Below are 12,222 nucleotides of genomic sequence, written 5' to 3'. Positions count from 1 at the left end.
CGTAACGGGCCATATCTTATCTCAATAGGGGAGGTTTAATTATTTGTCTCTGTCCTAAGAACCCTATTTATTTGACATTATCCTAGCCCTAGACATCTCCTTAGTATTCACAATAAAGAAAGAAGGTTGTAAAAACCAAGATCTGACGTGAGAGATTCTTTTAAAGCCCACCCTTGAAGGGTAATGAATCCACTTAGTTGGGTTTATCTTAGAGTCAGCAGTAAAAAAAAATTCCAATGATTTAATTTTAAACTTTCAGTTATAACTCTCAAGATAGTTTTATTGGTTTGCGTATGTTATTTTTGTTTATTTGTTTTTAACTTTTGTAAAAAGTTATCTTACCTGGAACTTTGTTTGAAGGAAAATTTCTGAATCAAACATCCTTATTTTAGTCTCTGTCCCTGGTCTGGGCCCCTGTGAAAGTCTGACCCACATTAGGTTGTGGCCACTATCAGAACCTGTGTGTGGCTTTTATTTATTTTATTTTATTATTTTTTTAAAAAATAAATTTATTTATTTATTATTTATTTTTGGCTGTGTTGGGTCTTCATTGCTGCACATGGGCTTTCTCTAGTTGCCGTGAGTGGGGGCTGCTCTTCTTTGAGATGTGTGGGCTTTACATTGTGGTGGCTTCTCTTGCTGCAGAGCATGGGCTCTAGGCGCTCGGGCTTCAGTAGTTGTGGCACTCAAGCTCAATAGTTATGGCTCACGGGCTCTAGAGCACAGGCTCAGTAGCTGTGGCGCACGGCCTTAGTTGCTCCGTGGCATGTGGGATCTTCCCAGACCAGGGCTCAAACCCATGTCCCCTGCTTTTAGTTCACAGCTGTCCTCTTGGAGGCTGTGAATTTTTCTGGGAGAATGGTAACGGCCTTATGCCAATAATTCCCTTGAATTATCTTTATTTTATTTTATTATTTTTTTTGAATTATCTTTTTTTTTTTTTTTTTTTTGGTGGTACGTGGGCCTCTCACAACTGTGGCCTCTCCCATTGCGGAGCACAGGCTCCGGACGCGCAGCCTCAGCGGCCATGGCTCACGGGCCTAGCCACTCCGCGGCATGTGGGATCTTCCTGGACCAGGGCACGAACCCATGTCCCCTGCATCGGCAGGCGGACTCTCAACCACTGCGCCACCAGGGAAGCCCTGAATTATCTTTTTTTAATTGAAGTATATTTGACATACAGTATTATATTAGTTTCATATGCACAACATCGTGATTTGACTTTTGTATACATTGTGAAATGATCACCACAATAAGTCTAGTAACCATCTGTCACCATACAAAGTTAATACAGTATTATTGACCTCATGCTGTACATTACATCCCCATGACTTATTTATTTTATACCTGGAAGTTTGTACCTCTTGATCCCCTTCACCCATTTCACTCCACCCCCAACCTCCCTCCACTCTGGCAACCACCAATTTGTTCTCTGTATCTATGAATCTGTTTTTTGTTTGGTTTAGTTGGTTTGTTTGTTCTGTTTTTTTAGATTCCACATATGTCATGCGGTATTTGTCTTTCTCTGACTTATTTCACTTAGCATGATATCTACAGTCCCATGAATTGTTTTGAGAATAATCTCGTGTTTCCTTGAAAAATTCATTTGAGCTGTGGAACTAATTTCCTGGGATGAATGATATTTAATGTAGAACTTTCAATGTCTCTTATTTACTTCAGTTAGGACTAAGAGCATTATTTGGGGGCTAACAGGCAGTGTGGGTAATGGGAGTTACTACATAGAGATAATCAGGGAAAAGAAAACAACAAGCTTGCCTTCTTCGGTATAGGAGAATACTTTTATAACTGTCTTCCTTTCACAGTCAATTCCTATTCCCTATAGGGTTGCATGGGGGGAGACAAAATGAAGTAAGTTAAACAGTTGTTTAATGAAAAAGAAATTGAGTAAAAATAGACAATAAAAATCAAGCCGACAGAATCATTACAAACAGCTGAGCAAAGCCTCCTGTCTCAGGAAAAACTGGAAAAAAAAAGTTAGAAGTTGTCCTTTGTTGTCAGCTAAGCATTTTGAAAGGAGAATCAGACTATGTTTCTTCACTTACCAAACATTGCTAACTGGGAAGATTATGGCTTCACCCACACCACTTCCCTGAATGTACTTTTGTGAAGGATACCAGTTGACTTCCTTATTTTTTTTTTTTTAATTAAAAAATATATTTATTTATTTATTTATTTGACTGCACCGGGTCTTATTTGCGACATGCGGGATCTTTAGTTGCAGCATGCGGGACCTAGTTTCCTGACCAGGGATCAAACCCAGGTCCCACGCACTGGGAGCATGGAGTCTTAACCACTGGACCACTAGGGAAGTACCTGTCAGTGATTTCTTAATTGCCAGATCTAGTGAGCACCTTTTATTCCTCTTCTTACTGGACTCCTTTATTTTATCTCAGTGGTTCTCAGATTTTAAATTGTTAAAACAGATTTCTGGGCCCCACCTCCTGACTTTCTGATTCAGTAAGTCTAGGGCCTCCATATCTAAAGTTCCCAGGTGATGCTGATGCGTCCACTTTGGGACCACACTTGAGAACTATTGTTTTATCTAATAATAATGACCATTCTCTCCTTGAAATGTACTACTCTTTTTGCTTCTGTAACAGCATATTCTCTTAGCTCTCCTCCCTCTCTGAACAATCTTTCTTGGTCTTGCTTGAGGCGTTTCTTTTCCTTCCCTTCCTCCCCCTTGACTCAGTCCTGAAGGGTCTGTGTGCCTGCTGGCTAGTTAGACTTGCAGTTTCTGATTGAAAATGCATTTTTAAACAAGAGAAGGTAAACCACTAGCTATTTTGTCTCTTAAATTTTGGAACATTTATAGAATTACTCATCTATGAAAAAATGTAATCAAAGGAGGCAACCTAAAAAAGATGAATTTTGAAAAGTTGTTTATATATGGAATGACTAAAGCTTAAGGAGGCCACATTACTTAAAAAAAAAACTATTGAAATATAATTCACATACCATAAAACTTGCCCCTTTAATGTATACAATTCAGTGGTTTTATTATATGTACAGAGTCATGTAACCATCACCACTATCTAATTTTAGAACAATTTTATTTCCCCCCAGAAGGAACCCTGTACCCATTAAGCAATCACTCCCCCTTTCCTTTCTCTCCTCAGCCCCTGGCAACCATTAATCTACTTTTATTATCTGTGCATTTGCCTATTCTAGACATTTCATATAAATGGAATCATACAAAATTTGGCCTTTTGTGCCTGGCTTCTTTGACTTAGCATAATGTTTTCAATGTTCATCATGTTGTAGCATGTATTGGTGTATTCATTCCTTTTAATGGCTGAATAATATTCCACTGTATGGATATTCCATATTTTATGAATTCATCAGTTGATGGACATTTGGGTTATGTCTACTTTTTTGGCTCGTATGAATAATGCTGCTATGAATATTCATATTTAAGACTTTATGTGAGAACTTCCCTGGTGGCACAGTTGTTAAGAATTCTCCTGCTAATGCAGGGGACATGGGTTCGAGCCCTGGTCCGGGAAGATCCCACATGCTGCGGAGCACCTAAGCCTGTGTGCCACAACTACTGAGTCTGTGCTCTGGAGCCAGTGAGCCACAACTACTGAGCCTGGGTGCCACAACTACTGAAGCCCATGCACCTAGAGCCCGTGCTCCACAACAAGAAAAGCCACCGCAGTGAGAAGCTTGCACACTGCAACAAAGAGTAACCCCCGCTCACTGCAACTAGAGAAAGCCCGAGTGCAGCAACGAAGACCCAATGCAGCCAAAAATAAAATATAAATAAATAAATAAATATTTAAAAAAAGACTTTATGTGAATATATGTTTCAACGCTTTAGGTATATACCTAGGAATGGAATTGCAGGGTGATATGGTAACTGTGGGTTTAACTTTTTGAGGAACTGCCAAAATTGTTTTCCAAAGTGGCTGCACCATTTTGCAATTTAAGTTACTTTTTGAGTTTCTTCTTTGTGCTTTAATTATGCTTTTCTAAATTATATGGTTTTTAGACATCTTGATTTTAGAGTTACAAACTGAATATCTTCTGAAAGAAATGCTGTTTGTAATGTCAGATTTATCTAAAATAGTCAAAAGTATCACTACTTTATTATAACCCTATTTTTAATATATTGTGTCTTATCTAAAAATGCAATGGAATAGATAAAATTAATTTATTATTTTTGTTAACAGAGTGGGAGGCTAAGCAAAGAACTGGATTTAGTAAGTCACCATGTGAGGACAAAACTTGATGAACTGAAAAGGCAAGAAGTGGCAAGGTTAAGAATGCTGATTAAAGCTAAATTGGATTCCCTTCAAGGTAAGTGCTAAAGAAAAGGCAGGAAAATTCCAATATTTGGTTGTTAAGGTCAGTTTACAGACCATGTTCCTATAGTCAACATTTAATGTTAGTATTGATTTGGCTTCTCTTATTTTTTTTTAAATTTATTTATTTATTATTTATTTATGTATTTAGGCTGCACCAGGTCTTAGTTGCGGCACTCGGGATCTTCATTGCGACATGCGGACTTCTTAGTTGCGGCATGTATGTGGGATCTAGTTCCCTGACCAGGGATCAAACTCAGGCCCCCTGCATTGGGAGCATGGAGTCTTACCCATTGGACCACCAGGGAAGTCCCACCTTCTCTTAATTTTTAAAATTTAATTTTTTGAATAGGTTATATATTCATGTCATTCAAAAATCAAAATGATTAGCCTTAAATAATTATATCAGTAAAAAGGAAGAATGAAGAATAATGAATTAAGCCACTGATTTAAAAGAGGAAAAATAAAATCAAAGCAAACCAAAAGAAAGTAGAGAGAGAAAATCTAATTAGAACAATTTCCATAGATGAAATAGAACAATCATCAGAGCTAGCTCCACAGAAACACCAGGTTCAGATAGTGCCAAAGGGAATTCCACCAAACCATTAAAGATCAGATTGTCAGTGCTATTTAAAGTATTCCAGAGCATAGATTAAGAAGGAAACTTCCACACTCTTATTATGTGTTGATGCCAAAGCCAAAATTATTGGACGTTAAAAGAATATTCTATCATAGCAAGTGGATTTATTTCAGGAATGCGAGATTAACTTAATTTTAGGAAATCTAATGCTGTAAATTATCATATGAATAGATATAAGAAGAAAGAAATTTTTGGTGTGACAAGAGAAATTGTAAAGTCAAAGGACAAATAATGAATCAGAATAAATCTTTGAAATTTGTATTTTTTTAAAATTAAGACAATTTTTTTAGTGCAATATAAGGTTCACAGCAAGATTGAGGGTAAACGCAAAAAAAAAAAAAAGGACACGTGTTTAGGGCTTCCCTGGTGGCACAGTGGTTGAGAGTCTGCCTGCCGATGCAGGGGACATGGGTTCGTGCCCCGGTTTGGGAAGATCCCACATGCCGCGGAGCGGCTGGGCCCGTGAGCCATGGCTGCTGAGCCTGCGCATCTGGAGTCTGTGCTCCTCAATGGGAGAGGCTGCAACAGTGAGAGGCCCGCATACCGCAAAAAAAAAAAAAAAAAAAAAGATTGAGGGTAAGGTACAGAGATTTCCCATACACCCCTGTCCCCAAACGTTCATAGCCTCCCCCAATACCAACATCTCCCAACAGTGTGGTACATTTGTTACAATTGATGAACCTACACTGACACATCATAATTACCCCAAATCCATAGTTTATATTAGAGTTCACTCTTGGTGTTGTACATTCTATGGGTTTAGGCAAATTTATAATGACATGTATCAACTGTTATAGTATCATACAGAGTAGTTTCACTGCCTTAAAAATCCTCTGTGCTCTGCCTATTCATCTTTCTATATTCTTTTAATTTTAGACTATGAGAAGATTAAATAGCTATGAAGCAGAGTTTTTGAAATGTGAAGATATCTTAAAGAAAGTAATCTCATTGTTCATATGATCATCTCCATATATTCAGAGAAGGCATTTGACAAAAATTAACACCCGTTCGTAATTTTAAAAAAGTAATAAAATAGTAATCAATAGATACTTCTGTAACATGATCAGATATGTCCAACTCAGCTACACATTGGGGAAACACAAATATATTTTCTCACTAGAATCAGAAACAAAACAATGATGCTCACGGTCACCACTACTAATTAATATTGTTTTGGAGGTACTAGCCAAAGCAATTATACAAATGAAAAAATTGGAGGTAAAATAATCGGAAAGTAGGGGATAAAACCATCTCTATTTGCAGGTAATATAATTATTCACTTGGAAAACCCAAAGAACTTGTCTGAAAAACTTAGTATATGCAAAAGTAAAATTCAGCAAGGTAAACAATATACAGAAATCAGTGTTTTTCATATGTACAAACAACAGCCAGTTAGGAGATATAATGGAAGAAAAGACTCCATTTATGATACCAACAAAGATAAAACACCCAGAATAAACCTATTAAGAAATGTGCAAAACTTTCAGATAAAAACTTTAAAGTGCTCCTGAAGAACACGAAAGTAGATTTGAAAAAAGGGGAAGACATAACATCTTTTTGATACAAAGACTCAACATTATGAACATGTCAGTTCTTAGGTTAATTTACAAATTTAACATGATCCAAATAAAACTGGCACTAGGCAAGTTAATTTTAAAGTTCATATGAGAAGGGAAATGAGCAAGAAAAGCGATGTGCCTCTGAAGAAGAACAAAGAAGAAGGACTAGATATATTAGATATTAAAATATATCACTAAGCCTCAGACATTAGAACTCTATGGTTTTGTCATGTAAGTAGAAAGACCAGTGGAACAAAATAGAAATTCCAGAAATAAAATTAAATACATATGGAATTTAGTTTGAATTAAAGGTGGTATCTCATTATTAGTGAGATAAAGATTTTAAAAAAAAATAAGTAGTCTTAATAGAGTTGGATAGCCATTTGGAAAAAGGTAGTTAGATTTATATCTCATATACATCAGAATAAGTGCTTATATAAATCAAAGATTTAAGTGTAGAAAATAAAACTATAAAAGCAACAGTTGACAGCATAAGTGAATTCCTTTATTGTCTTGGAATGGCCTTTCTAATTATGAATCAAAATCCAAGGGCCAGCTTTGGCAAGTGGGAGACCCTTCAGTCTGGCTCCTGTGTCCTTGTAACGTGCCCCCATCTGTTGGTTATCTGGGTGGTTCATTGTCATCAATAAATATCTGAATACTTACTAAGGGTGGAATAGCAGTTCTTAAACTTCAGATTGCATAAAAATCACCTTAGGGAGCTAGTTAAAAATGCAGATTACTGGATCTCACCTCCAGATACTCTGATTCTAGGGATGAGTAATCTGCATTTTATCTTTTTAAAATAGTTATTTATTATTTATTTATTTTTATTTTGGCTGTGCCGGGTCTTAGTTGTGGCATGCGGGCTTCTTAGTTGCTGCATGCAAACTCTTAGTTGTAACATACATGCAGGATCTAGTTCCCCGACTGGGAATCAAACCTGGGCCCCTGCATTGGGAGCATGGAGTCTTACCCAGTGGATCACCAGGGAAGTTCCTGCATTTTAAACATGTACCTCTGGTCAGTGGATCATATTGGAGAAATTGTGTAGAGCAGTAAACTCTCTGCTGGTGAATAGACTTAGAAAACAAGTACCAAATACTCTTTATCCTGCAACTAAGGATATCAATGAGAGGTAAATTAACTCATACCATCCTACTTCAGCTGGTCAGACACACAAGGTAATTCCATCCTTGAAGCCAGGCCTAAGGTGGTTTGAGATTTCTTTGCCCTTAGACAACTTCCATCCCCTTAATCTTGGCAACATTTTCTTTATTCCAAGACAGCGGCTGAATTTCATTATCTAAAGTAAACTGTTTTATATGCTTAGAAAAGTTATGAGTATTTTCTCATTGATTCAAAATTTATGAATTAAAATTTCTGATAATTTGAAGGAGGGCTTAAAGCGTCTTAATTTTGCGGGGTGTGTGTGTAATTTTTAAAGTAGGCAATACATTCACATGGTTTAAAAAAACAAAGTGTAAGGGGCTTCCCTGGTGGCACAGTGGTTGAGAGTCCACCTGCCGATGCAGGGGACACCGGGTTGTGCCCCAGTCCTGGAAGATCCCACATGCCGCGGAGCGGCTGGGCCCGTGAGCCATGGCCGCTGAGCCTGCAAGTCCGGAGCCTGCGCTCCGCAATGGGAGAGGCCACAACAGTGAGAGGCCCGCGTACCGCAAAAAAAAGAAAAAAAAAAAAAGTGTAAGAAAGTATATAGCAAAAAGTTCCATGACATTTTTGTACTTTATCAGTTCCCACTGCCCCTAATACCATCCTTCCTGAGTTTCTTTACTCACATATAAACAAATACAAATAAAAGTTCTTATTTTTCCTCTCTTTTATACAAAAGATACGTGCAATACACGTTTGTAGCTTGTATTTTTCCTTTACTAATATATTTTGGAGATTTTTCTGTATTAGTACATAGAGACCATCATTTTTTTTAGCAACTGCGCAGATTTCCATTATATAGGTATACCATAATTTATTTACCAGACCCCTGTTGATAGATATTTGGGTTATTTCTAGTGAACACTCATGTACACATACCACTATGTATCCATGTAAGATTATCTGTAGGATAAGTTCCCCACAATGAAACTGTTAAACCAAAGGATATATGTATTTGTAATTTTGGTAGATACTGCCACCTCCACAGAGGGTGATCAATACCCATTCCCACCAGCAGTAATTTCTCACAGCCTTGCTAATTATAAGTATCATCAAACTTTAGGAGTTTTGCCACTCTGTTAGATGGTATAATTGTGCAGGTTTAATATGTATTTCTCTTATTTTGAGTGAGGCTAAGTGTCTTTTCATGTATTTCAGTGATGGGTCGTATCCTTTAGGGCTAGGTTTTGTAACAGATCTTTTCTTCATAAGTAAAACTTCTAGTACAGGGCCATACTGAGAATTCAGTGAAAGCTTAGTTGAACTAAATTTAGCTGTTTCTTACTTTCTGGCATAACAATATGTTCCAGGCTCATCTTGTACTTTATACCCTGCCCTAACCCTGGAATTAGCCATTTCTCTGAGGATTCCTGGTTCTTAATTTTAGTGTGAAATGATGTTGCAGACCAAGAGATGGCACTAGGTGTGCTCAGTACTCCTAGGATATATTTTCTTCTTGACACTTCCATAGGACAGAGATAGGAAATACATGCATGTCCATACACATATGCATGTACACACACATATATAAATATATATTCATACACATGCATATATGTGTACACATTATATATGTATGTTTAGAAATAATAAGTTCACACAGTTAGCACTAATTCCCATCCCTTTCCCCAAGTTTCTTACCTGCCTTCCATCATTTTCATGTTTGTATGTTCTTTTTTCCTAAGTGAGAACCCTGACTTCTAACAAATCAACACATGTACATATTTTGCTCAGTTCTATAATACAAGTGAAATCGTCCAGAATTGCTTCACTCATTCAACTACAATACACTATAGCTTTTTTTTTTTTTTTAAGTTCTTTACAAAGAAAACTGTTGATGTTTCTTTAAAAATCAGTCATAATCAGGGACTTCCCTGGCGGTCCAGTGGTTAAGACTCTGTGCTTCCAGTGTAGGGGGCGAGGGTTCGATCCCTGGTGGAGGAACTAAGATCCCATATGTTGTACTGTGCAGCCAAAAAAAAAAGTCATAATCAATTGAATTTACTGAATTAGATTTTTATTGTTCCATAAAGGATTAATTGGAGCAGCATAAAAATAGTTCCTTCATATAAATTTTAGAGCAATTCTTTTTAGAAATTCTTCTTAGGACTTCCCTGGTGGTCCAGTGGGTAAGACTCTGTGCTCCCAATGCAGGGGGCCCGGGTTCGATCCCTGGTCGGGAAACTAGATCCTGCATGCATGCCGCAGCTAAGAAGTCCGCATGCCTCAACTAAGTAGTCCGCATGCCACAACTAAGAAGCCCACATGCTGCAAGTAAGCATCCACATGCCGCAACTAAGAAGTCCACATGCTGCAAATAAAAGATCCCACATACTGCAATTAAGACCCGGTGCAGCCAAAAGAAAAAAAAATTCTTATAAAAAAAAAAGAGGGCTTCCCTGGTGGCGCAGTGGTTGAGAGTCCGCCTGCCGATGCGGGGGACACGGGTTCGTGCCCCGGTCCGGGGAGATCCCACGTGCCGTGGAGCGGCTGGGCCCGTGAGCTATGGCCGCTGGGCCTGCGCGTCCGGAGGCTGTGCTCCGCAACGGGAGAGGCCACAACAGTGAGAGGCCCACATACAGCAAAAAAAACCAAAAAAAAAAAAAAAAAAAAAGAAAGAAATTCTTCTTAGACCTTTGGTGAGGGTAGTATATTAGAGTTTAATTAAAAGTAGGAAATTTGGTACTTTTACAATAATGAAAAAGTTTTTACTGTAAATTATACTGTAAAAGATAGCTAACTAGTCTTTCTTGAAATAACATTAAAATGTACACATTAAATTGTATTCCATTCTAGATTCAAGGGCATTACCTTTGACTAGAATAACAATATGTACAATACTCTAAAAGAAAATATGAACTTTTAAATCTAAAACTTTGAATTTTCTTATAAAATCCTATAGGAATTAATATGAATGCTTATTCTTATGTATTATTTATATTAATGTTTCTAGCTTCTAATAAGTTATTGTTTACAGTTTTCTCTTTTTCTTTCAGATACAGGCATAGACCACCATGCTCTTCTAAAACAATTTGATCATCTAAATCACCTGAATCCTGAGAAGTTTGAATCTACAGATTTAGATATGCTAATCAAAGCGGTGAGACTCATTTCAAAATGTGTTGTCTTTGTTGTGCCTTTGAGGTTTTGTAATTTGACAAGTAAATTCCATGACGTGGTAGTATAACTTTTACATACTCTCTAGAATATCTTTAAAGGGAGATAGCTTAACCCTTATTAGTATAGATAATAATGTGGACATACAGGTCTGTAATCCCTTGCCAACAATTCCAAAATACTATAAAAATGGAAACCTGGCTTAAATTATAGTAAGGCTATTTATAGGTTTTATTTAGCTTACTTAGTGTATTTATAGATTTTGATAAGGAAGTACTAATCTGTTTGATTACAAACTCTTCTGGGGTGTTAAATGATATGGCATATATGCCGTATGTCTTTTCTAAAATCTAGAAAATTCTTAAACACATCCTGCCTCAGGGATTTTAGATTGTAATTTGTAGACCTCTCGTGTTGTACTGTATGAAGTTAGCAAATTAGATGTTCTAGCCTGGGTGTTACTAGATTTAGTTAAGTCGTTAGGAACTGTTCTAGTTCTCTATACTGTACAGATTTGATACAGTCCCTTCCTTTTTCTTCTTTTTAAAATAAATTTATATATTACTGCGTATAAGGAACTTCCTAAAGTTGAAGCTAGCTTTGAAATTTTAGTTTCTTTGAATGCCTACATCTCTGAGAGTAATAATGACTAAAATAGAAGGGTAAAATTTAAAACAGAAGTCAAATATGTTTTGGCCCTCCTATGCTACCTTCTGTTAGAGAGTATGCTATATGCAAGAAAGCCTTTATTTATATTTTTCAAGCACATCTTCTTATTTAATTTAAAAATTGCATTATAGGCTACAAGTGATCTGGAACACTATGATAAAGCTCGACATGAAGAATTTAAAAAATATGAAATGATGAAAGAACATGAAAGGAGAGAATATTTAAAAACACTGAATGAAGAAAAGAGAAAAGAAGAAGAATCTAAATTTGAGGAAATGAAGAGAAAGCATGAAAGTCATCCCAAAGTTAATCATCCAGTAAGGATTATGACTTTGTAAAACCATAGTTAGATGAAGATACTTCTTTGTGCCAGATAGTAGAATTTTATAAGTTATTAGTACTTAAAATCTTGATTCTTAATTCTGCAAAGTTTTTCAATTTTATATTTTATTTTGAGCCTATATACATAGATTATAGTTTGTCTTGAGTGGTTTTTTTTAAATTGATTCACAGGGAAGCAAAGATCAACTAAAAGAAGTGTGGGAAGAGACTGATGGATTGGATCCTAATGACTTTGACCCCAAGACATTTTTCAAATTACATGGTAACAGATTTGATACAATATTAATATTTATATCTTTTGTTTGAAAAATTATAGATGCTTTACTCTTAATTGACTTCTGCCAAGGTTTGCTAATCGAGTCCTATTGATAGTAAACATTTAGAGTTTTCCTCT

The 12,222-nt window shown here is 36.6% G+C and overlaps 1 protein-coding gene across 7 annotated transcripts in view; it reads left to right on the top strand.

Moving 5' to 3' along the window:
• The window catches only part of NUCB2 (nucleobindin 2), a gene marked incomplete at its 3' end in the record, with an annotated part of 48,912 nt that overhangs the window by 18,493 nt on the left and 18,197 nt on the right, over window positions 1-12,222 (top strand). For all 7 annotated transcript variants that reach the window (XR_013829298.1, XM_079928083.1, XM_079928082.1 and 4 more), the window contains exons 4-7: window positions 4,197-4,323; window positions 10,697-10,800; window positions 11,618-11,803; window positions 12,000-12,090. Coding sequence is in view for 6 of the 7 variants with exons in the window: in XM_079928083.1 (XP_079784209.1) it covers window positions 4,197-4,323; window positions 10,697-10,800; window positions 11,618-11,803; window positions 12,000-12,090 (508 nt within the window). The remainder of the gene's footprint in view (window positions 1-4,196; window positions 4,324-10,696; window positions 10,801-11,617; window positions 11,804-11,999; window positions 12,091-12,222) is intronic.

Source organism: Stenella coeruleoalba (assembly GCF_951394435.1).
Source record: "Stenella coeruleoalba genome assembly, chromosome: 8".
Lineage (NCBI taxonomy): Eukaryota > Metazoa > Chordata > Mammalia > Artiodactyla > Delphinidae > Stenella > Stenella coeruleoalba.
Note: the sequence above shows the minus strand (reverse complement) of the source record. Positions and strands in the feature narration are given on the sequence as shown.